General features: G+C 40.8%; 3 protein-coding genes across 13 annotated transcripts in view; all 3 read left to right on the plus strand.

The window, feature by feature from the left end:
* The window catches only part of LOC139574471 (prominin-1-A-like), a 113815-nt gene extending 108397 nt beyond the window's left edge, over nucleotides 1–5418 (plus strand). For 6 of the 11 annotated variants that reach the window (XM_071399083.1, XM_071399078.1, XM_071399090.1 and 3 more), the window contains 5 exons: nucleotides 672–695; nucleotides 1123–1191; nucleotides 2484–2587; nucleotides 3157–3189; nucleotides 3712–5418. In XM_071399083.1, the coding sequence (XP_071255184.1) occupies nucleotides 672–695; nucleotides 1123–1191; nucleotides 2484–2553 (163 nt within the window). In that variant the 3' untranslated portion in view covers nucleotides 2554–2587; nucleotides 3157–3189; nucleotides 3712–5418. Of the gene's footprint in view, nucleotides 1–313; nucleotides 1192–2483; nucleotides 2588–3156; nucleotides 3190–3711 lie in introns of those variants that run through there. The other 5 variants (XM_071399082.1, XM_071399086.1, XM_071399087.1 and 2 more) reach the window with 3 other exon arrangements.
* Nucleotides 5419–7899: 2481 nt separating this feature from the next.
* On the plus strand, nucleotides 7900–10821 carry LOC139574472 (fibroblast growth factor-binding protein 2-like). The gene is made up of 2 exons (XM_071399091.1): nucleotides 7900–8951; nucleotides 9148–10821. The coding sequence occupies exon 1, from the start codon at nucleotides 7963–7965 to the stop codon at nucleotides 8941–8943; it is 981 nt and encodes a 326-aa protein (XP_071255192.1). The 5' UTR covers nucleotides 7900–7962; the 3' UTR covers nucleotides 8944–8951; nucleotides 9148–10821.
* An 831-nt stretch (nucleotides 10822–11652) lies between these two features.
* On the plus strand, nucleotides 11653–13392 carry LOC139574473 (fibroblast growth factor-binding protein 1-like). Its single transcript, XM_071399092.1, has 2 exons — nucleotides 11653–11742; nucleotides 11892–13392. Exon 2 carries the CDS (start codon nucleotides 11907–11909, stop codon nucleotides 12576–12578), a length of 672 nt encoding a protein of 223 aa, XP_071255193.1. The 5' UTR covers nucleotides 11653–11742; nucleotides 11892–11906; the 3' UTR covers nucleotides 12579–13392.
* The last annotated feature ends 13172 nt before the right edge of the window (nucleotides 13393–26564 follow it).

The raw sequence follows: 26564 nt of genomic DNA on the forward strand, positions 1-26564 counted from the left end.
ACATGTTTCATTATTTATTTGAGGCTAAATTGATTTTATTGATGTATTATATTAAGTTAAAATAAGTGTTCATTCAGTATTGCTGTAATTGTCATTATTACAAATCAATTTTTTTAAATCGGCCGATTAATCGGTATCGGCTTTTTTTGGTCCTCCAATAATCGGTATCGGCGTTGAAAAATCATAATCGGTCGACCTCTACATAGTAGTAACTTAGTAGTAAGTAGTATTAATAGGAGTAGCAAGTTACAGTAACTTAACTCTTTCTACTGCTTCATTCTCTCTCTTTGTCTCGCTCTCTTTTCCCTTGCAGTTCATCTGTTTCTGGAACTTGGCATTTTACTTTGTGATAACCATTCCTACTATTTCCATATTCTTCATCCTTATTTTTCATTTAATTTCTCTCTGTCAAGCACTTTGCACTGTAAGAAAACAAACAGCGTATTAAGAGTTGTGGAATGCTATTCATGTTGTTTTATGCATCCTTCAGTCGCCCTCGCCTCGCCCAGGCACTTACAGTAGTGAATAAAGGCCATAGACAAGTCACCAAGTGTCTTGATCAATGACGTGTATCGATGTCACCTGAACAGTACTATTGTGCCCAAAACATTCTAGTGCATTTCAATTACCGAGCATTTCATTAACATTTTTGCTTTTTTGTATCTTTGTAGCATTGAGACAATTCCCATGAAAACGTAAGATTCATTTTACCCATTTTACCTCTCCTTTCTCCTTCCAGTATATCTCATTGGTACATCTGTGCTTTTCTGTCGATTTTGTACATAGATTTCATGGTGCTGGTTTTACATTTTTAGCTATGAAATGCATCTCTTGGTGGATCATTTTGGATTTCCTTTGTGTGCTATCTTGAAGAAATGACCCTTGTTGATCATTAAGGGCTCTTACAACATTATCTTACAAAAGCAAAATTCCACCTCTGTTTTTGTAAGTTAAGATGTAAGATAAAATGCTGTGGTTTATACGTTCACAACTTTCTATATGGAAACATTTGTTTATGTCTAGAATCCTATTCCTATTTAGAGAAAAGCCTTTTATTGCCGAGGGTTGATAGCATGCCATGTCTCTTACCTCATGTTTATTTTATGCAATGTTTTGTTTCAGTATGGAAATTGGTAATAATGGTTATCATAATGAGTGTTTACAAGGTATCCAAAACCCTGTAATGACAAGGTAAACTAAATATAAAGCAGGCCTACGGAAATAATCAATTTGCATGGCATGTTTCAGGGAGGGACGGGGGCAGGGGCGGCATGTTGGCCTGGGGGCAGTCAGTCACCCAGTGGGATGGTTAAATAAGGTGGATGGGACACTGCATGCCCTAGGGGTTTGGCTAGCCCCTCAGACACATCTGGAGGTCAGCTGGACTCTTTCTGCTTTGTTGCGGCTCCAGCATTGGGAGGTTGTGAGCAAGGTAGCTAGGCCACTGTTTATGGCTTGTGTGTTTTGGGTTCGGCATGACCTTTGGAGCATTACTAACTTACCCACTGCATGCTCTGTGCACGATGACTTGATCAAGTGACATAAAATTCCTTGCATGTCTTGTCTTCTTTAGAATTGGGAAAACTGCTGTGAATGTACGCGTGATCCTTTTGCTCAAAGAGAGGCTAAAAGAGAGGCAAGCATGTCTGCTTTGGTGTGGTACTGAGACAACTGCTCATGTGACTAACTTCGTTCTAACGGCATGGTTTTCATTGAAATGTGGACAGCCAACATATTTAAACTATAACAGTGTCCAGACACAGAGAGCATATCCACAGAATGACTGAAAAGGGAAAAGAACAATAACCAACCTGACACCTAGGGTTTGTCTTATTAGGGTTGGCTTGTCTTGTTACAACCGACCCAATAATCACCAATTCACCATGGTTGGCTTGTCTTATTATAACCGACCCAATAATCAGCAATTCACCATGGTTGGCTTGTCTTATTACAACCGACCCAATAATCAGCAATTCACCATGGTTGGCTTGTCTTATTACAACCAACCTAATAATCACCAATTCACCATGTTTGGCTTGTCTTATCACAACCGACCCAATAATCACCAATTCACCATGGTTGGCTTGTCTTATCACAACCGACCCAATAATCACCAATTCGCCATGGTTGGCTTGTCTTATTACAACCGACCCAATAATCAGCAATTCACCATGGTTGTCTTGTCTCAAAGTCAATAGAAAATAATTTTGGATAGAGTGGTTATTATTCCTCCAGTTCAGTGCATATGCAGCATGTGTATGGTGACTGCATGCATCATGCCATCCCTGGTTGGCCTCAAGCCCTCAGCAAGTGTCGATGGAGTGGTTCTGCTTTCTGTGTCTTGGGAAATGCCTGCCCCGTTGCTCTCGTCAAGTGAAGGACCTGGAAGCGAGAGGCAGGGCCTTACAAAATGGTCGACCCTCGAATATTCCCTTTTCCTGCCATTGATGTTGTCCCCCATCTCTGTACCCCTGTGCCTCTAGCATCCCTGCCTATGACACTATGACTAGGTTCCCAAGGGCCTCAGCTCCCCCTAGGCATATCGACTGGTGAGAGAAGGCCGTGCTTTTTGACCGGCTCCAGAAAGGTACTGAGAACCACTGATCACTGGGACGACGTCTCTCCAGCCACCTCCCCGCCTTGTTCTCTCTTCATGCCATAACCTGCTGGTTGTCTGCATAGCATTGCCACTCTGAAAAACCTCCAGAGCTTCCACAGTCTCTTCTCCCTTGTCTCATCCTTTGCTTGACACTATAATTTTTTTCTTCTTTATTTTTCTTATGCTACCCCCTCTTCACAGCTTGTTTTAGCGCTTGCATGTCTGCTTCACTGACTTTGCAGAAAGTCTTCACGGTGAGGATTGCTGTTTTTGGAATCACTTATAAACCTTAAACCGCATATGGTTTGATGGTATTTGTGTCTAACCACTTGTAAATTTACTGTAGACCAGACCCGCTGTGTGTGTTTGCTATTCCTATTGACTTATACAGTTTAAGACTAAAGTCTCACTTCTCTCATTTCAAAACTCACATTTCATTGCTTTCATTTCTCCCTTGAGTCTCGCAATGGCTAAAGCAATAAGCTTCTGAATTATCCAATTAAATCTGATGCAATTAAATGTAAATGTTTTCTGATACAGCATCTTCTCTTCTACAGGGCCATCAGAAACTGGAACTGAAACACTAGATTGTACGTTTCCACTATATGTTTTATATACTGTTAGTCTTTTCTACGATCACTTTTAGCATAGAAATATACCACGTTATTGGCTATCCATGTATAAATATACCATGTTATTGGCTATCCGTGTAGAAACATACCACGTTATTGGCTATCCGTGTAGAAATATACCACGTTATTGGCTATCCGTGTAGAAACATACCACGTTATTGGCTATCCGTGTAGAAATATACCACGTTATTGGCTATCCGTGTAGAAACATACCACGTTATTGGCTATCCGTGTAGAAACATACCACGTTATTGGCTATCCGTGTAGAAACATACCACGTTATTGGCTATCCGTGTAGAAATATACCATGTTATTGACTATCCGTGTAGAAATATACCATGTTATTGGCTATCCGTGTAGAAACATACCACGTTATTGGCTATCCGTGTAGAAATATACCACATTATTGGCTATCCATGTAGATAATTTTACATCAGTGCATTATTACTCAGTGTTGAATTATATTTAATCTATTTTTAGGACCCCATCCACTTCCCACCCCTTGAACAAGACAAAGCTCAGAAAATATGTCCTTACTGGCAGAAGAAGCCCCTAACAAGAAGCTGATGTCTTTTGTATGTGTTCCCCTGGCCCTCTCTTCCTCAATCTCCACGGATCTATTTACTGACAACATCGCCCTGCCCAGTCACAACCTCTTCTGGATATCCAGTGTCCAATAGGACCCCCTCAGACACTACACAAGGTGTTGTCATCAACTCTTCCTTTGATTTTCCCTGGGGAACAATAAGGAAGGTGTATATCTGAGACAGTGTCGGTTGACCTTCATCCTTCACCACACACAGCTGTCTGTTGTGCCTGTGTTTACATTAGTCTGAGCCAAGGCTAAGTTCAAACTGCAGACACAACAACAATTCAGAGGGCTGTGTACTCTCAAACCTTTTGTACCTCTTCTGTGTTTTGTAAAAAGCAGCTGAAAATGTATTTTGAAGGTTATGTAGAGCTGTTACAAGAACATTGCCATTTCTTGTCATAGTTGAATAATGTTTTACTAACTGATGGGGAGAGATGTTTGAAACACAACCTCGGTGTGGAAACAGACTTGAAGGTCGTGGATCGTAGGCCTATATGTTTGTGCTTGAATAATATAAGGACAATTACAAAATAGCATGACTTTTGTATGTTTGCAACATTAGAAGACAGACAGAGGTTGTTGTCCTTGCTGAGGCATACTGACAGATGACTGTTAGACCTGTTTAACCATAGCATTTTGACTGATGACCACCATTTTGTAAGATATGAGGAAATATCTCATATCAGTGCATAACAGGTGGAATATCACATGAACCTGAACAGAAATGTCAGGAGACTATAACATTCCTTAGTTTGTTAATTTATTAACAATAATGCAAAGTATCATGTTGAGTAAACTAACACGGCATGTTAATCAAGATATTTTTTAGGCTATTGTAGTGGTCAAACCTTAAAGTGGAGAACTGCTATTTGAAGCCAAATTCTATTCTTACTGTAGGTCTCAGGTCTTTAGTTGTTTAACAGTTATGCATAATATATTGTTTCAATATTATAATTTTTTTATCCCACAATAGCTATTGGTACCTATGGAACTACAGAAGGGTAAATGTATTGAAGAGTTGTTTGTATATAAGAGATGTATTGCTTAAAGTGAATGATGACACCCGGATGGATTATGCTGAAAAACATACTGTACTGTACATGCCACCCCGATAATATCACCCATCTGTTCTTAACTGTTTACAGGTTATGTTCCTTCTCCACCACTGTCTGCCTCGTAAAGATGGGGGTCATTAGCCTACTTAACTACTATTTGCTGTCAATCAAATGGCATTAAGCCAGTAGAGGTTTGTTGATGAGAGGAGTGAGGACTTCTTAATGGTTTGCATAACTGATCTTGCCCATTGCGTCTCAGACAGAAGCTTCACTTCCCAATAACTATTACTTAAGTACATGCCTGCAGACTGCTTACCTGTGTATGATTATTACATCACACGCTATTTTACTGAGTGCTTAAGACAGACATTTTGTATGCACCATCTGGTTAGATAGTGGGTGCAATGTTTACTGGTTGTTTTAAGGGTAAAACTGTCATGTTGGCACTGGACAGTGGGGCACTGCTGGTGCCCATTGGAAATGAGTGTCCATGATGGTGATCTGAACGTGTATAAATTGTGAATAAAACATTCAATTTCATTCTTGTACACAATTATTTTTTAAATGTGTCTCACCAAGTGACTGCTGGAGAAACCAAACATTCTCGAATTGAAAAAACACAGGTTACGGGAAGTGTTTAAGGGCAAGGGGTCTCCTATTTTGGACACCATGTCCTTTGTCTTATGTAAAACGTTATCTACATATGATCAGGAACATTTGACATGAGACAGTGGGCTGACACATTTGAGATATTACCAAAAAGACCACAGTCTTATATGTTTCCATTGTCGGATATAGAACATGGCGTACTCCATTACGTACCCGCTATTTTGAAAAGGAGATTATCATCTTTTCCAGTGGGCTAGGAGGACATTTTTCACAGTCATTTGGCAACCACACCTACATCTGTGGAGACCAGATATACATTTTCTAGTCTGCACATACCACATGACCACTTCTCCCTCACCCTAAATGTGCAACTGGTTAAAGAAGATTGGGTAATGCGTTTATACTTTAGAGGGAGTCATTGGATACTTTCAAGCTGATTCTATTTAAAATCTTAGGGAATTGTATTTTGATTCTTAACTGTAGCTAGGGTTGCAAAGCTACTGGTAATTTACGAAAGTTACTGGAATCTTCTATAATTTTGTTATTAACAGAACATCTATGGTAATCTATCGTAACTTTGGTCATTTATACTTGAATAACTTAAAAAAAGTATATATAGTATTCATTTTTTATATCTGTGTCCATATTGTCCATGAGTTTCTAGTAGAGAGACCATATTGTTCAAAAGAAAATAGCCTAATTAATGAAAAAGCATCTAATCAACAATGGCATTATTTTAAATTAACTCTGCAACTCTTTCAACTACAGTAGCCACTTTTCTTCAGAACTGCCACCAGTTTGACAACAAAACATTGACAACAAATACATATTGAAATAGTAAAATAATTAAGTGTAAAAAATTAAGTAGAGGATATTTAATGCTGAAACCCTCATATTAAACAGCAATGGTATTCCCTTAGTTTATGGTTTATATTTAGGATAATGTTTCACAGCTTTGTCGTAATAATTTTAAAAATCTTATTTCATATATTTTAGATGTGATAAGGCCACACAGGTCCAGAGATAATGACAGACACCTGTTATAATCTGAAGTACCCAAAAGGGCCACTAGATGTATTGTGATAGATTACATGAAATCTTTGAAAGATACCAAAATTCTGGTAGTTTACTGGTAAACTTCAAAAGTTCCCAGTAATATACCCTCCCTTTACAACCCTAAGTCATCATTCCTCAGGCTGTCTGCAGTGATTTTGGTTCACCACCTTTGCAATTCTTTGTACTCTCTGCAAAGGATCTATTTATTTATTTTAACTAGGCAAGTCAGTTAAGAACAAATTCTTATTTTGTTCTTATTTAGATTTTTACCTTGTCAGCTCGGGGATTCGAGCTTGCAACCTTCCGGTTACTAGTCCAACACTCTAACCACTAGGCTACCTGCCACCCCATCTTTAGCCATTGACATGCAGAGGGAGAGAGTGGGATGGATAAATGCCTGACCCTTCCTTTGATTCCACAAAGTGAAGCGAACCTGCACCGGATGTTTACATTACAGATTCCGCGTCACTCACAAGGAGCCCTTTCTTCCCCGTTAGGATTGACTGCTAGGAAAATAAAGCTGCAAGAGGCATGTGCTGCTACCCCCTTGCTATGTCACAGACACACACACTCGCTGAACAGCCATGTTACATACATACCGTTGTCTCGAGTCAGCAACTCTATTATGGGTTATTCTTGTTCTTTCTTAACTGGCACAGTAATTACTTCCTGTGTGACACGCTAGATTGACCTACCGCCACCCACATGCATATTTGTTTGGAACTTCTTGGATTTTTTTCCTCAAGTTTCTCCCCAGTCTCCAGTTTCAGATTTTATTGTGTTTATATTTGGAAGGAAATTATAGGCTGTGCTGTATGGTTGTAAACCTCAACTACCTTTAAAACAGCAATGAACCTTGAACAATTCAACATGTCCTTGCAGGATAGCATTTTAAGACACGTTGTGGTATTGAGTTGAACAGTATCTAAAACTGAGGGGGAAAAATTGGCGTGGTGAATGATTAAAGTGGCGTGGTGGACGATTAGATAAATATTATGTTGGCATCAGTGCGCCAAGCTTCTCAAAATTAATGGCAGTCTGGGGAATTGTTCTCAAGCAATAAAGTCCACAAAGTCGTGCTTGACATATTTCTCAATTAAACATTTGTAGTATGGGTGATTATATAAAACCTGGTTAAACGTGTGGGCATCAATGTTCCCGGCCTATTTTGCTTCATCCCAATTGGTTTTGCATGTGGCCCTGGCTTTCATTGACAGTGGCTAGACAAGCATAAATTATAGTCACATTGCAGAGGGGGGCACTACTCTCCTCCCCTCTTCATGAGGGCTCTTGTAACCCAGACTTTTTTTCACCTGAATGCCCTCTTTGTGTGCAAAGCCCATAAATAGCAAGAGGGACCCTCAGCTTCTACAGTCCCAATCTCACTCCCTCTCTCACACTCAAGCATCTGGTATAACCATGTGGACTCGGGCCAGTGCACTGCTGCTCCTCGCCTGCTGTCTCTGGGCAGTGGAGGGACAGAATGAGAATGGCAACACAAGGGCAGGCAATGGTGGTGCTGCTACTGCTGCTGCAGAGAACAGGAAGAGTGTCTGGGAGGACCCCATCCAGTTCAACAACAAGGCAAAGGACTTCTGCACCATGAGCGTCACTGGCCAGGGAAATGTCACCAGGCTGAGGATATCGTGCCAGGGTGCCGAGAGAACCTACTGGTGCGAGTACACGGGTAAGCCCCAGATGTGCCGTCCCTACAACAACAACCCTCACCACTATTTCACCCAGATCATGTGGGACCTGAGGAAACTCCAGAACGCCTGCCAGGCACCCAAAGCTATCAAGCCTCAAATGTGCAAGAGGGCACCGGAAGACGCCCAGATGGTGTTCTCTGCTTCCTCCACGCCAGAAGCCGCACCAGCAGTAATCCCTGAAAAGCCAGAGAAAGCCCAAGAGCCAAACCAGGCAAAACCAGAGACCCCCAAGGTACCATTCACCAAGCAGGCTAAGCCAGCCACAACCAAGCCTGAAGCTAAATCAGCAAGACCAGAGCAGGCAAGGCCGGAGCAAACTAAACCAGAGAAAGCCAGACCAGAGCCAGCAAAACCAGAAGCAAGACCAGCACCTACAAAACCTGAAAAAGCCAGAGCAGAAGCAAGACCAGCACCTACAAAGCCACAGCAATCTAGACCTGAGCAGGCAAAACCAGCAGCTGCAAAACCAGCAGCAGCTAAACCAGCAGCTTCAAAACCAGCAGGCGCAAAACCAGTCAAGCCAGCAGTGAACAAGACAGCTGGACTAAGAAAGCTTCTGACCCCCAAACCAACCGCTCTGAAACCAACCAAGCCCACTGTCAAGAGCAATGCCAAACAGCTGGCACAAGAGTATTGTTGGCGGTCACTCCAAGGCATCTGTTCCTATGTCATTGATTGGTTTCAGAACTAATAATGAAGGTGAGTTTAAAAAGTTGGCTGTTGATATTTTCTTAATTGTAGTCATAGCATTGTATATTATCATGATGATCATTTGTATGAAATGGTATGTCTGTCGATCAAATATCTGAAATTAACTCAGGTCTGTAAAAAGTATTTTGAGTGTAGAAAACGTAAACCTATTCACTATATTTACTTTTTGCTCCCTCTTTCCCAGATTTAGATTTCTTTTGAAGATTACTTCAAAAGTCTGACTAAAGAGGTGCTCAGAGTGGTTTTCCAGAAAATGACTTTGATAAATGGTAGAAGAGAGTTCTAACACCCTCTTCGTGGAAATGATCATGCTGACACTGCTGTCAATCAAACAACTTTCCAGCCTGCCATTTCACCATGATTTGTGCACTGTAATACAAAAATCTACTTGTTTCAACAAATTATTATTAAGTAACTAGTTACATAGTCTTTTTTAGTTTACTGAACTTTTCAGTCCAAGTGTTACCTCAAGAAACAAAAAAATTGTTGGCCCAAACTTAGCTCCAACTCTAGAAAACTTGTCTCATATGTTCATTCAAGTATAAATTATTGTGAATCTTAACTAATAAAGGTGTGCAACTGGTTACACACAGTCGTTTTAACATACAATGTTTTCAACTTACATATCTGATGCACGTTGACATACATCATTACATTGTTCATTTGTACAGTCATTATTATTCAACATGTCCTCTCCTGGGCTTTGCACTCACAACCTCTTGGTATTCCTATCTTCCTGCTCTGCCACCATGTCAATGTCAGTTATCAGTTCATCTGACTTTTCTCTCATCATTGATTTAACTTAGTTATTTCAGCAATTGTATGTTTTTCTGTATAGTTGTCTAATGTTGGTGGTGCATGTTACTCTGTTTTAAAGTTTTTATTTATTTAACCTTTATTTAACTCAGCAAGTCAGTTAAGAACAAATTCTTATTTACAATGGCAACAGACACCACTGCACCACTCTGGAGCAAGTTACTCCTTAATCACTCTGATAAATAAAATATTTTTTCTCAAATGTACTTTTAACAGATCTGATATTTACTTACTGAAGTGCAAAGTGTTCCAATACAGGTGAAATCAGTCATTGACAGGCATGGTGACATAGCAGGAAGATTGGCATGCTGTGAACCAAGAGGTTGTGAGTTCAAATCCCACATGTTGAATATGAATTACTGTATAAATGAACATGCACAATGTCATCATGTGTGTCAAATATCTAAGTTGTTGCAAATAGTTCCACAGCCTTTTTTAGTTAAGATACCTAAATAATAAGTTCTAGTTGAATTAAGATATGAGACAATTTGAGCAACACAATCTTAAATTGATTAATTTTTGGAGGTAAGTTTGTGCCAACTAAAAAAATTCATTTCAGGTAACACTTTGACCAAAACATTTTGTAAACAACAAAAAACTTGTGAAACCAGTTACTTAATATTAAGTTTCATCGAGACCAATACCAAAAACATAATTCCAAGGGTCACGATGACAACTAAAAGCACGGGTATGGACAGATAGTTAAATCCATCGTCTTTCACATGGTACTCATTTTGGTGACAGTTTTTACTGTTGGTGACAGTTTTTTTTACAGTTTGGTTTTTGTGTCAGACAAACCTATGATACCCTATAATGGACTCTCCTAAGGCAGATACGCCATTGGTTTTGCCTTTTTTGTATGTTTGTTTATGTGTATGTTTGTATCACCATAAACCATGTATTGAAATGCATAAGGTTGTGTCATTTACATAGTAGAGTGGCATATTCAGCTCTGCCACTGGTTCATTGGACTGAAAGGTCACAATCAATGAATGAATGTCGACATGTGTATGTAATGAATAAATGTGTGTTCTTAATTATTTTTTGTGTGTCTGTGTTCCTTAATGCCTTGCTTTAGGTTCAAAGCCTTTCTCTCACTATTTTTTAAATACCAGCAGGCAAAACGTTTTTGACTACAATGTTTGTCTTTGTCTTAAATACAACCCTTTTAGAGGTGCTGTGTCTCTTTTTCCCCCAGTAAGTGACGCTGTTGTATCAACTTCATTAAAATATATTTTTATTTTAATTTTTTGCTCACTGCACTTTTACTAGAACAGTTAATGGGTGCATATACCAGCGGTGGAAAAAGTACCCAATTGTCATACTTGAGTAAAAGTAAAGATACCTTAATAGAAAATGACTCAAGTAAAAGTGAAAGTCACCCAGTAAAATACTACTTGAGTAAAATTCTAAAAGTATTTGGTTTTAAATATACTTAAGTTTTAAAAGTACATTTAATTGTTAAAATATAAAAGTATAAATAATTCAAAATTCCTTATATTAGGCAAACCAGACAGCACAGGTAAAATTACTATTTTTGGTTTAGGGGTTAGGTTTACAATTAGGGATAGGGTTGCAATTAGAGTTAGGAATTTGGGGTTGCTGTTATGGTTAGGTTAAGGGTTAAGGTTAGGAAAAATAGGATTTTGAATGGGAATCAATTGTAAAACAAACGCGTGTGTGTGTGTGTGTGTGTGTGTGTGTGTGTGTGTGTGTGTGTGTGTGTGTGTGTGTGTGTGTGTGTGTGTGTGTGTGTGTGTGTGTGTGTGTGTGTGTGTGTGTGTGTGTGTGCGTGCGTGCGTGCGTGCGTGCGTGCGTGCGTGCGTGTTTAGGCCCATGTTCCATGTGTGTGGCGTGAGGAAATAAGGGGGTGGTGGGTGTGTCTGTGCTCTATAAATGCCACATGCACGTTCCCCAGGTGTCATAACGAAATTGAATCATTTCCATCTTCCCAAATCCACAGGTGAGCTGACTAAAATAACCACTAATGTTGTGTTAAATATTATCTGCGATTATCCTCCATAAATCTTCTGCTGTCATGTTGTAACAGGCTACAGTACCAATTATTTGAATTGGAGGCCTACTGTACTAATAACTATGCCATTTCTGCAGATATTTTAGCGGGACATGGCGCTCCTTACCAATTTAGCCGTCTTGCTGGTTATTGCCTGCATATCTCAGGAGCTTATGGTTGCTAAATGTCAAGGATCCAAAAAAAGCGGGATGAAGAAGAAAGAAAAAGAGGGACCAAAGGACAGAGAGCAACCAAAGCCCTCCATCCCGTCTCCAGCGAATAAAGACAGCAGCCCCAGAGGAAAGGGTGTGGTCAAGGGCAAATTCTCCGCCAAAGACAATACGCAGTGCACTTGGGTTGCGACAGGTGATGATTCCTTTGTGCTTGGAGTGAACTGCAAAAAAGGGGAAACAAGTTTCGACTGCAAATATGTGGCCAAACCAGCCACTTGCCCTGGGTACGAGTCCAACGCCAAAGCCTACTGGAAACAGATTGCGCGTGCTCTAAAGAAACAGAAGACATTATGTTTGGACTCCACCGCTTTGATTAAAGCAGGTATGTGCAGAAAAGCTCCCAAGGACGCCCATTTCAAACTTAACAATACACCCAGAGATGTTATTGTTCCAAGGACTACCATTCAGACACATTCTTCTCCTTATGTCTCCCCATCGGGTGCCAAATCTTGCACAGTTGATAAGAAGAGACTGGCGGAAGAATATTGCGCGGGTTCGTGGTCGAGTTTGTGTACTTTCTTTTTCTCCATGGTCCAGAATGATGATTGTTGAACGTAAAAGAAATGCGTTTACATTTCCACTCTCCCCATTGGTTGTCATAAACAAATTAATTAGCGCTTGTTGCTACTTCTCATGGTGAAGATGAATGCATTTTGATGGATTGTGAGGGGAGTTTAAAGACAGATTTTGAGTACATTTACATGCACACTAATAATTCGATATGAAACTGATTATGGCAGTAGGCAGACTTTGCAATAGTCACTCAACCCCCTTACTCTGTTTGTTTTAGTCGCCGTAAAATCTAAGTCAACATACGCCAATTAAAACACATTGTTTTCTGAGCAATCTTTCGAATTATTAGGACATGTAAACACCTTTACTCGGTGTTCCAGCGGTGTATTTGATCTGAGAATGTGCTAGCACCAGGCCGATCGAGCCTCCCTTTTTAGTGTGAGCGGAGTGTGTTTGGAACAACTGAATGTATGTATCTTAGAAGTAGTTTTCACATACAAACTTTATACGTTCGAATTCAGAATCAAATATGATTCCCCAAAATAAAATGTTCGCTGTGGTAGAACGTTTATTTTGATTGGCGATATGCTGCATTTATCAGTGCCATCGGATAGCCCTATTTCAGATGTGTCCATGTAAACAGGATTATTAGGGAATTCGTTCTTCTTGCAAAGCATGTAAACGGTTTAATCGAACCATTATATTAATATGACTAACCACAATAATCACATTATTGTGTGCATGTAACCGCACTCATATCATCCATACCACTTTTTCCTTTGAAATGTTTTTGCTATGTGTTGTATTCATTGTAAAGCTACAGTAGCCTACTTAATAAATATTTTGTATACTATGTACTCAACTCTTCTCTTCATCTTATATGCACTTGTAGTTGAAGCATTTCTGCAGCATATTCTTTCTAGGGGGGTGGACAGGAGTTAGGTCATTATTATTTTCAATGCTGTATAGCATTACTCATTACTCATTATTTTCGAATGACCAACGCTTATTATATAATTTACTACTACTTGGCAGACAGAGTATTATTCCGTACCACCCTGCAATGCACTCACTTATGCACGCATGCTCATGCGCGCACGCACACATACACACACACCTGTTGTGCAAACTCCACTGCATTTGCCCAAAGATAAGGAGTTTGAGCATGTTGGGTAATTACTCTGTAATTATACCAAGTCAGTTAGAGTGTTCCTTTAGAAGATTTTTCCTACATTCCTTCACTGACTACTGGATTTTCATGGTCTTTTTACAAGGTGAAATACAATTTACATGTTCTAAATACTGGTCCATGACACTTAGCTACGCCTTTCATATAGAACACTACAACAACACACAATCATGAGGTCTATGAAATTACATAACTGTGCTTGATAGCTAATGGATCTTTTTGATATAACTATAATAGTATTGCTGTCAGACAATCAAGGGGAGATACTTTGAATACATTTTTCTTTCCATTAATTGGACTTCAATCATTCTTTGAACTGAGAGGAATTTGAATGGAATGAACCCCAACCCTATTCATTGACGATATAATTTACTCTTCAATGGTTCTTTAGTCTTGGTCCAATAACTTTTCATTAATCATCCTTCTTGGTATTTTTATTGTCATTATACTACAAGGTTCTCGGATTCCTAGTATTTTCATAAACCCATATGCATATATTCTATTTAACCTTTATTTAACTAGGCAAGTCAGTTAAGAACAAATTCTTATTTACAAAGATGGCCTACCAAAAGGCCAAAGGCCTCCTGCGGGGACAACATTACAATAGCATGGCAGCAACACAACATGGTAGCAGCACAAAACATGTTACAAACATGACGGTAGAGACAACAATACATCACGTGAAGCAGCCACAACTGTCAGTAAGAGTGTCCATTATTGAGTCTGAATGAAGAGATGAAGCTCGTTCCATTCGCTAGCTACAGCGAACTGGAAAGAGGAGCGGCCCAGGGATGTGTGTCCTTTGGGGACCTTTAACAGAATGTGACTGGCAGAACGGATGTTGTATGTGGAGGATGAGGGCTGCAGTAGGTATCTCAGATAGAGGGGAGTGAGGCCTAAGAATGTTTTATTAATAAGCATCAACCAGTGGGTCTTGCGACAGGTATACAGAGATGACCAGTTTACAGAGGAGTATAGAGTGCAGTGATATAACTTGGGTCCATAAAGTTAATTAGTTAGGTCTATTGACAAAGCCAGTTACAAACATGCCACATGTAACATGTAATTTTCCAGTTACTGGCCTTCTTTAACTGGCTTCTTGCTACTGGCCAGCTGTTCTTTTTGACTGATCTATGGGTTGGAGGTCAAATGGTCACTGCCATGTGAAAAACTGCTGACGAGACATCCCCCACAGTGACCTGAGTTCAAATACTATATTAAATGATTTCAAAAACTTTAGCTGTGCTCAATTGAGCTTGCCAGTTGCAATGGAACCAATAGAAAAGTCCCAAAAATGCAAACCCCACCCACCTAGCACTCCAGGCAGACTAAAACAAATGCTCAAAGTATTAACATGATTTCAAATAGTATTTGAAGCCGTGTCTCCACCCACATAATGACCCAAACAGTAGTGGAATTATTACCAATGTTTTAATATGGGGCTAGAAGTAGAGGGCACACCTGTGTGTCACCTGTATTATTAAGACATTGACAGCCATCATCATTCTGACCCAGCTTGTCAAAAGGGTCATTCAAATATTGAGGTTACCAAACAAGAAAAGACTTGCTTGACAAAAACACAAAATTATGTGGGCGGTACATTTTAAATAAATGTATGAAAGGTTTTACTGATTAACTGAACTGTTTGGAAATGTTTGTCAAAATGAAAGAAGATATTAGAATTGGAAAAGTTGTTGACGACAGTGTTCTCAACAAACACTTTTTTCAGACAAGGTAGCGACTACTCTTTTCAAAGTCAAGACACAACTAAATCTATTGATATGACAGACAGCAGAATTTGCAATCCATCGAGTTAGACTCAACCATTGCTTCAATGTTTATCAACCCAGTCGTCTACTGGCTAACAAGCTTCGGAGTAATGATCAATTAGCGGATATTGCAACTATTGAGTCTGAATCAGGTGAATTACTATGAGAACCAAAATGAATTAACCAAAGATTCTCTCGTTTCTATAAAGAATGCAGAAAAAGCTTTTGATATGACTTGAATGATCATATCTATGGTCAGTTTTGGAACATATGGGACTTGGCTCCAATTTTATTAATATGATTAAAGTACTATATGCCAGTCCTTCAGCCATAGTTGTTACAGGCTTTGGTTTTTCCATTTATGTTTTGAGGTTGGATGTATAGCTCATTAGCACGTAGGGCGCACCGATGGGTGTCAGCTCGTAAGTCAGTATGTGTTACACCTGTGCTTGTTGCCGTCTCGTTAGTGGGAAGGTGTTTCACCTGTGCTGGCCCAGGTGCTATTTAAGAGTGGCTGGCCCAGTGCTCTTGATAGATGCGGAGGTTTTACACCTTTAGTTGGCTCTCCCCATTTTGTGTTCTAGACAAACAATCCTTTATCTGATTTCCCTGATTTTTGTTTTTCTCCACCCTTTTTGTTTGCTTCCTGTCTTTAAGTTTGGTGTGGGCTTTTCTTTTGTTTGCCTCTTCTTGGGCAAATTTAGTGAGCGCTCATGGTGGGTGTCTTTTTATGTTCCAGTTGTTGCTAGTAAACTTTCAGTGGACACCCCCATGAGTGTCTTTCAGAACCCCTTCTAAAACCCCACCTGTTTCGTTTTGGTTGTTGGTCAGTGACTCTTTGTTAGACTCTTTTTTTAGTTTGGTATTCCTGCTGGGGATACAGCAGGAATACAGGCAATACCTGCTCTGTTCTGTTCAGAATAACTAGAAGTAGGAGGCAGGGTGATCCAATCACACCTCTGCTATTTCTATTGTCTATGGAGCCCTCGGCCCAGGCAATTCAACAATCGAAAGAAATTCCATCAATATCTCTCAATTCAACAAATCACGTTATCTTGTTATACGCTCACGATACATTGTCTGGATAAGGTAAGGTATCTCAAACCCTCAAAATCAATCAAATATATTTATAAATCCCTTTTTACATCAGCAGATGTCACAAAGTGCTATACAGAAACTCAGCATAAAACCCCAAACAATGCAGATGTAAAAGCATGGTGGCTAGGAAAAAGTCCTTAGAAAGGCAGGAGCATAGGAAGAAACCTAGACGGAACCAGGCACTAGGTGACCAGTCCTCTTCTGGCTGTGCCTGGTGGAGATTATAAGAGTACATGGCCATTTAAGGCCAGATTGTTCTTCAAGATGATCACATTGGTTGTAGAGGATGCAACCGGTCAGTATCTTAGTAGTACTGACCTGTCCTGAAGATCGTAGACAAATTAATCTCTGTCTGAAGTTATAAAATAAATTATTCTAACCAAATCTGCCCCACTGCCTCTCAAGACCCTGAAGGAGGACTCAATCTCTACTTATCTAATCCCAATCATTTCCCATTTTGAAATATTAGGGAATAGATATTTCCTCCCTCAGATAAAACCATTGCCAGAAACTTTAGCAGAACGCTCAAATCAATTAAATTCGACCTCAATAGATGGACTAATATCCCAGCTGCTTTAACCCGCCGAATATCTAATGTCAAAATGAATGTTGCCACGGCTGAATTTCTGTAGTTCAATGCTTCCCTTCTCTCCCCCTTCTGGCTATTGGGATAAAATCCATAGTACTGTTTCAAAATTAAAATGAACAAACTTGCAAATGGGGGAAAGACGTAGGACTACCAGTAGCAAACTTAAAATTTTATTTTCAGGCAGTAGCATTTCGTCCCATCCTAAATTGGTTTATACATGATTTTTCCACACTCTGGCTGAGTATATAGAGAAATATGGTGTCTCCTATTGCCCTGGAAGAGGGGATCTTCACTGATATATTGTATCTCTTCAACACTGCTAAGCGTTGGTCCTATTGTTGCTCACACAACTTGTAAAATTAAAAAACAATGTAACTGGGAACCAAAATGGCATGCCCACTCCAATATTTCACAATAATGCCGTGTGATCTGGAGGGTGGTATTTTGCATCCCCAATGGTTCAAATGTGGAATCCGTACCATTGCTCATATCATGGACAGTAATGGTTCAAGAACATTCCAAGATTTGAAAGACACATACAAATTACCGGACAAATCTATTTTTATTTATGCACAACTTAGGTCAGCTATGCTGGCCTATGAAGTCCCTCGGGAAACCCAACTACCGAACTATGTAATGATGGGATTTATAAATAATAAATACATTATCTGGGCTCCCAAAAGCACTGATCTCTATAATATATAAACAACTCTTGGAAAGCTCAGATTCTGAGCTAGCTATTAAAGTATGGTCCACAATACTAATTGAATTGCAACAACCTTTTAACTGGAAAATAATATGGAAAAATATGACCTTGGCATTCCGTAATCCAAAACATCAATTTATACATTTGAAGTTTGTTCACAGACTGTATTTAACACAAAGGAAACGTTTTACTATGTGATTGGCCCCAACTCCCAACTGTTCACTGTGTCCCCTAAATCAGGTAGGCACACTCCTCCACATGATGGGAGTGCTCTGCAGTTAAATACTTCTTGGGCAAAGTTACAAAATTATTTTTGAAGTGCATGAATATAAATATTAAATGCTTTGCAACTTTACGATGATAGCGCCTTGCATCTCTCAATCAGAGGCGATTACTGCTGGCAGGCAGCACTGCTGCAAAAAAAGATTTAAAAAAATATATCTTAGCTGGCAATCACCTCACTCTCTCCCAATTCACCAGTGGATACAGTTACTATTAGAAGTTACAACAGAATTATCAACAGCAAGAATGAATGGTACGAGTTAAGGAAAAATTGAGGCCTGGACAAATATACTTGACTCTAAAGAATAATCTCGGCTAAAGCCCAACACATATATACAAACATGTGTGTACACACACACACACACACACATAAAAACGCAACAATTTTACGGAGTTAAATTTCAAATAAGGAAATTAGTCAATTTAAATAAATTCATTAGGCTCTAATGTATCAGGTATGAAGGGAAGACCCAGATGCAGACCACGTCGAATAAACAATGGTTTCAAGTTCCAACAGAGGCAAGCAGTAGACAGGTCAAGGCAGGAAGAGGTCGGTAATCCAGAGGGAGCCAGAGGGACAGGCAGATGGGCGCAGAGTCAGGACAGGCAATGGTCAAATCCGGGAGGGCAAGAAAAGAGAGACTAGAAAAAGCAGGAGCTGAGACACAAAAAGCTGGTTGACACGAACAAACAAGACAAACTGGCAACAGACAGACAGAGAACACCGGTATAAATACACAGGGGATAATGGGGAAGATGGATGACACCTGGAGAGGGGGTGGAGACAATCACAAGGACAGGTGAAACAGATCAGGATGTGACACTAATGCATCTCACATGACTGGGCAGGAGCGCAGCCATGCGTTGGCCTGGGAGGGCATAGGCCCACCCACTTGGAAGTTTTTCCCCATAAAATAGCTTTTATTACAGACAGAAATACTCCTCAGTTTCATCAGCTGCCTGGGTGCATGATCTCAAACAATCCCGCAAGTGAAGAATCCGGATGTGGAGGTCCTGGGCTGGCGTCATTACACGTGGTCTGCGGATGTAAAGCCGGATGGACATACTGTCAAATTCTCTAAAACAAGCCTCCCTGGTGGCGCAGTGGTCTAAGGCACTGCATCGCAGTGCTAGCTGTGCAACCAGAGACTCTGGGTTCGAGCCCAAGCTCTGTCGTAGCCGGCCGCGCCCGGGAGGTCCATGGGGCGACGCACAATTGGCCTAGCGTCGTCTGGGTTAGGGAGGGCAGATGAGCAACCCTGGTTGCTAGGGGGTGGGTGGGAGACATGGTTACCAGAAGTGTAGTGTGGAGGGTTGGATGAAGACATGTTGGCTGGGTGGGGTTGGGGGTGGAGGTCCACTTTTTTTCTTTTTTTTTCTGTTTATACTGAATGTATTATTGATTATTAAACTACTTTTTCCACTTACTCTTATTTTTTTTGAGTGTCAGCCTACGGGTAGAGGTTTTCTAAACTTATTTGAAATGCATCATGTATCTGTAACCCCCCCTACAAAAAATAACAAAACCCCCAAAAATGTGGTCAGAAAAAAACAGAGGTGAAGCAGAGACCCTTTCTCTCTTTAGGAGTCATTATCTCTAAGACTTTTCTTTCACTACAGGTACTCCCACACTGCACCACACACTCAGACAAGCACCTACATGACCCACAACCAGCACTTGACAATCCCTTGTCATGCTCCCTGGAAAAACATAGAAAAGGTACAAAAGTTAATCTAGTACAGCGCTTCATGTAGACATGAGTATATAATACATGTGTACTTTAGGATGTGGTTCAAATTAGCCCTCCAGAGTTGTGTAATTTCTTAAAGGCCCAATCTGCAATTTCAGCAGCCTTACCCAGTCACTTTGTTTGGTAAGCAGAGAAATGGAAACGGGGGAAATATAACCACTCTCAAATTCTTAGAAGGAGCTATGGATGCAAGGTCTGTGAGATCAACATGATAAACATACCTTGTTTAAATGACCAGCACAACATCTTACAGATTGTGCCTTTTTATATTGTAAAACTTTTGGCAATCTTCAACAGACTTTTAACGGGCATGTCTGGGACCGGAGGCATGAGTAAACTATAGGAGATTCTGATATTTGTCCACATTTCCTCTCCCAGCATGTTGGGCTCATTAGATGGGAGAGGAATGGTAGGTACACTATTTAGTATACATGGAAATGAGCCAACAAATGTAGAATTATACAGGGGTGCAGAGAAAGTTGTGTTGAATTGATCCCCAAAATAGTTGGTGTAATGGTGTCCATGTGTAGACTCATGTGTCAAAAGAAAAACCATGGGTAATAAAATAAAAAGCCAGATAGTAAAAGACTGATAGTAGGACTGGAAACCCATAGAAGGTAGTCTCTCGTATAAGATCTGAATAAGAGGGCCATTGAGACCCATCAAAAAGCCTACAAAATTCTAAACCAACAAGGCTACTTGCTGCATCACTTGCATTCCTTGCAGTGCTTTGGGTAACTGTTGCCAAGGCTGAGGAATATTATACTTGACACCAAGATCTATCAAGTGATGTGCCTGATCCATTTTTTGACTTTAATTTAAACTGTAAGTTGTAGCTTAGTCTGAAAGCTCTACAATGCCCTTACAGTACATGTTCTCAGTCACTGCTAACATTGTGGCCATCCTCAAACAGTAGGCCCACCAGATAGTTTTATAATAAGGCAGTTCTGGTGCCACTGTAATAAAACACTTTGATACAGTTCCATAGCTCTATTTTGCTTTAAACCTCTAAAAGTCAAAGTCTTTCAGGGGGGGGGGGGGGGTTCTACTAAGCTAACATATGGAATTGTTTTAAGATGGTCATACCACGGATCAATGGGGAAGGGGTGTTAGTCAAAACATTTATCAGAAGGAATAAGGCTTTGAAGTATCTGTCCTATATCCACTGTAGGAGATATAAGAAATCTATCAAAGCGTAGTTATATTAGTTTGTAGCTAAATCCGTTCGGACGCTACAGACAAAATTTGGCTCATTGGCGATACCAACTGCAGACGAGTCTAGTGACACTTGTGGGGGATCGTACAGCAAAATGGAGAACACCACGTTCTTGAGAGTCATGTTTCCATAGAGTGGTCATATTAGTAGGCCAAACATTTACATTTACATTTACATTTAAGTCATTTAGCAGACGCTCTTATCCAGAGCGACTTACAAATTGGTGCATTCACCTAATGACATCCAGTGGAACAGCCACTTTACAATAGTGCATCTAAATCTTTTAAGGGGGGGGGGGGGGGGGGGCAGAAGGATTGCTTTATCCTAGGTATTCCTTGAAGAGGTGGGGTTTCAGGTGTCTCCGGAAGGTGGTGATTGACTCCGCTGTCCTGGCGTCGTGAGGGAGTTTGTTCCACCATTGGGGTGCCAGAGCAGCGAACAGTTTTGACTGGGCTGAGCGGGAACTGTACTTCCTCAGTGGTAGGGAGGCGAGCAGGCCAGAGGTGGATGAACGCAGAGCCCTTGTTTGGGTGTAGGGCCTGATCAGAGCCTGAAGGTACTGAGGTGCCGTTCCCCTCACAGCTCCGTAGGCAAGCACCATGGTCTTGTAGCGGATGCGAGCTTCAACTGGAAGCCAGTGGAGAGAGCGGAGGAGCGGGGTGACGTGAGAGAACTTGGGAAGGTTGAACACCAGACGGGCTGCGGCGTTCTGGATGAGTTGTAGGGGTTTGATGGCACAGGCAGGGAGCCCAGCCAACAGCGAGTTGCAGTAATCCAGACGGGAGATGACAAACCATTCAGATGCTACAGACATTTTCATGAGAAGACCGATTTTCAGGTTGTCTCATGGTCTGCAGCTCGGCCACCTTCCCCCGCAGATGCGGAAGGCCAATGCGGTGGATCGAGACATATCTCTAGGTTAAACTAGCATTTCGATGGATATTTTTTTAAGGTTACTTAGATTGATGCACAGGCGCGTCAATGGACTCTTAAGGAGGACGTTCCATATCTCTTTATCAGTAATTAAAGCAATCTGTCACACAAAATGTTTTAGTGCACCCCTGAAGTACAGTAGTTTGCTACCTTCCTCTTGAATAACGGCAAAAGGTTTATTTCGGTTGTACATTGTTTACCCTTGTTGGATTGAATTTCCACCTATGTCCCCCCGGACACAAGGTGTTCTTCACTGGTGTACTTTACCATGGAACTCTGTTAACTGTCCAAGCCATGTAGGCCATAGGCCAGGCCTATAATTAGCTATTTACGAACTACTAGCTATTAACGGAATAACCTTATAGATGGTTGTTTATTGTTTATCAGGCTGACCTGAGCTTGAACTGTACTTCACAAATCTATAAAAAGCTTATGTTCTTCAGGAAAAACGGATTCCTGCATTCAAATAATATACCTTGGATGTGAATTATGTAATTACATGAAGGAGTACCCAGTCACCCTTCACTAAAATAGATAATTCATGTTTGACCCACCCAAAACATTCCAGAAATGTTGGAGGGACACATGGTAAAAGGTACATGTAGATAGGAACACGCCAAGGCTTTATTTATCTAGCAACATATAAGTCATTCATGGCAATATTACTGTGTAGCACCTGAAGGAGCAATAAGCAGAAGTCAATCACAACACATAGCTAATACTCAACATGCATCAGGTGAGCGGGTGGAAAGTCTCTTTTTACTCTTTTTACAGAGTAACTAGCATCATGATCAAATGTGCTAAATGAACTATCAAAACTGAATGTTTAATTCTGTCACTGGGAAAATGTGTTCTGTTGAGTGAAAATCGGTCACACTTTTATAACAATTCTAGATTTGGTTCAAATGGGTTTCTTGGAATAAAGTCAATGGTGGTTGTGCAATTAATTCTAGCATGGGATCATACGACAAAATGTCAAATGGAATAAAATATGTGGGTATTTGTTGGGGGCATTTGTTTTTGTGATCATGCAATACAATCTGAAGAGGATTAGGATAGTAGGAGTAAAACTTTGTTCAAACTGCACTCAAATCAGTTTTGTTTTTCAAATCCGTTTTGGAATATTGACTGTCAAACTAGCAAGTTACAAGTGGCCAATTTAGATTTGTGTGTGTTCAGACAGCAGTCATTCGCTAACAAGGCTAAGCTAGTTGTCATAGTAATGACAAGTGTGTGCACGGTGGTGTACTGTAGGATGATTGGGGGTGGTGCTTCCTTTCACTCAGAAGTTGTTGTGTAGCAAGCTACTGTAAGGTGACAACAATGGCTGCCATGGAAGTTTCCCAGTTGCTTTGGAGGACTTATTATTATTGTTTTTTATTTTTCATTTCACCTTTATTTAACCAGGTAGGCTAGTTGAGAACAAGTTCTCATTTGCAACTGCGACCTGGCCAAGATAAAGCATAGCAGTTCGACACATACAACAACACAGAGTTACACATACAGTCAATAATACAGTAGAAAAAAAGAAAACAGTGAGTGCAAATGAGGTGAGATAAGGGAGGTAAGGCAATAAATAGGCCATGGTGGCAAAGTAATTACAATATAGCAATTAAACACTGGAATGGTAGATGTGCAGAAGATGAATGTGCAAGTAGAGATACTGGGGTGCAAAGGAGCAAGATAAATAAATAAATACAGTATGGGGATGAGGTAGTTGGATGGGCTGTTTACAAATGGGCTATGTACAGGTGCAGTGATCTGTGAGGTGCTCTGACAGCTGGTGCTTAAAGCTAGGGAGGGAGATATGAGTCTCCAACTTCAGGGATTTTTGCAGTTCGTTCCAGTCAGTGGCAGCAGAGAACTGGAAGGAAAGGCAACCGAAGTAGGAATTGGCGGTGGGTTTGGCGATGAGTATGAAGCGAGGGCCAGCCAACGAGGGCGTACAGGTCGCAGTGGTGGGTAGTATATGGGTCTTTGGTGACAAAACGGATGGCACTGTGATAGACTGCATCCAATTTGTTGAGTAGAGTGTTAGAGACTATTTTATAAATGACATCGCCGAAGTCGAGGATCGGTAGGATGGTCAGTTTTACGAGGGTATGTTTGGCAGCATGAGTGAAGGATGCTTTGTTGCAAAATAGGAAGCCGATTCTAGATTTAATTTTGGATTGGAGATGCTTAATGTGAGTCTGGAAGGAGAGTTTACAGTCTAACCAGACACCTAGGTATTTGTAGTTGTCCATATATTCTAAGTCAGAACCGTCCAGAGTAGTGATGCTGGACGGACTGGCAGGTGCGGGCAGTGATCGGTTGAAGAGCATGCATTTAGTTTTACTTGCATTTAAGAGCAGTTGGAGGCCACGGAAGGAGAGTTGTATGGCATTGAAGCTCGTCTGGAGATTAGTTAACATAGTGTCCAAAAAAGGGCCAGAAGTATACAGAATGGTGTCGTCTGCGTAGAGGTGGATCAAAGAATCACCAGCAGCAAGAGTGACATCATTGATGTATACAGAGAAGAGAGTCGGCTCAAGAATTTAACCCTGTGGCACCCTCATAGAGACTGCCAGAGGCTCGGACAACAGGCCCTCCGATTTGACACATTAAACTCTATCAGAGAAGTAGTTGGTGAACCAGGCGAGGCAATCATTTGAGAAACCAAGGCTGTTGAATCTGCCAATAAGAATGTGGTGATTGACAGAGTCAAAAGCCTTGGCCAGGTCGATGAATACGGCTGCACAGTAATGTCTCTTATCAATGGCGGTTATGATATCATTTAGGACCTTGAGCGTGGCTGAGGTGCACCCATGACCAGCTCTGAAACCAGATTGCATAGCGGAGAAGGTACGGTGGGATTCAAAATGGTCTGTAATCTGTTTGTTAACTTGGCTTTCGAAGACCTTAGAAAGGTAGGGTAGGATAGATATAGGTCTGTAACAGTTTGGGTCTAGAGTGTCTCCCCCTTTGAAGAGGGGGATGACCGCGGCAGCTTTCCAATCTTTGGGAATCTCAGACGATACAAAAGAGAGGTTGAACAGGCTAGTGATAGGGGTTGCAACAATTTCGGCAGATAATTTTAGAAAGAGAGGGTCCAGATTGTCTAGCCCGGCTGATTTGTAGGGGTCCAGATTTTGCAGCTCTTTCAGAACATCAGCTATCTGGATTTGGGGGAAGGAGAAATGGGGGAGGCTTGGGCGAGTTGCTGTGGGGAGTGCAGGGCTGTTGACCGGGGTAGAGGTAGCCAGGTGGAAAGCATGGCCAGCCGTAGAAAAATGCTTATTGAAATTCTCAATTGTAGTGGATTTATCGGTGGTGACAGTGTTTCCTAGCCTCAGTGCAGTGGGCAGCTGGGAGGAGGTGCTCTTATTCTCCATGGACAGTGTCCCAGAACTTTTTTGAGTTTGTGCTACAGGATGCAAATTTCTGCTTGAAAAAGCTAGCCTTAGCTTTCCTAACTGCCTGTGTACGTATATTGGTTCCTAACTTCCCTGAAAAGTTGCATATCACGGGGGCTATTCGATGCTAATGCAGAACGCCACAGGATGCTTTTGTGCTGGTCAAGGGCAGTCAGGTCTGGAGAGAACCAAGAGCTATATCTGTTCCTGGTTCAACATTTTTGAAAGGGGCATGCTTATTTAAGATGGTGCGGAAGGCATTTTTAAAGAATGACCAGGCATCCTCTACTGACGGGATGAGGTCAATATCCTTCCAGGATACCCGGCCAGGTCGATTAGAAAGGCCTGCTCGCTGAAGTGTTTTAGGGAGCGTTTGACAGTGATGAGGGGTGGTCGTTTGACCGCGGACCCATTACGGATGCAGGCAAGGAGGCAGTGATTGCTGAGATCCTGGTTGAAAACAGCAGAGGTGTATTTGGAGGGCAAGTTGGTTAGGATGATATCTATGAGGGTGCCCGTGTTTACGCATTTGGGGTTGTACCTGGATAAGGATAAGGATAAGATGATCCAACTTTCAAAACAAATACTTTTTGGCTAGCCTCAGTAGTCAACAAGCTAGCTAGCTGTTTAGCTTGCTAGCACGAGAAACTTAGTACTTTGTTTGTAAACAAGCTATTTAGTTGCCACATTTTCTTGTCAAACTGTCAACAGAGTAGTTAGCATGCAACAAGATATGCCAAATAGACACTTGAGTGAAAATATAAAACACTTGAGTGAAAATAAATCCGATTTGTCAATTCAAACACAAGTCGCATTGCCAGGAATTGGATTTGTATCTGACTTCAAACCACCTATAAATGTGGTTTGAATCTGATTGGAAAATATCCGATTCCATGTGCTTTTTGGCTTTTCAGAATGCAGGAAAAAGATTTGATTGGAATCAGATATGCAAAAAAGAAGAGTAGGATAAGGCGAATCATACAGACTAGTCCTGGACACAACTCTGTTATTTGTTGTTTTACTTATAATCTGGTATTTATCTAGACATCAAATTGTAAAAGGGCATTTACGTAATAATTAAGTGATTACTCTATTTA

This window comes from Salvelinus alpinus, chromosome 4, assembly GCF_045679555.1.
Source record: "Salvelinus alpinus chromosome 4, SLU_Salpinus.1, whole genome shotgun sequence".
Classification (NCBI taxonomy): Eukaryota; Metazoa; Chordata; class Actinopteri; order Salmoniformes; family Salmonidae; genus Salvelinus; species Salvelinus alpinus.

Coding starts and splice junctions, on each gene's coding strand:
- LOC139574472 (XM_071399091.1), top strand. CDS start 7,963: ATGTGGACTCGGGCCAGTGCACTGCTGCTCCTCGCCTGCTGTCTCTGG.
- LOC139574473 (XM_071399092.1), top strand. CDS start 11,907: ATGGCGCTCCTTACCAATTTAGCCGTCTTGCTGGTTATTGCCTGCATA.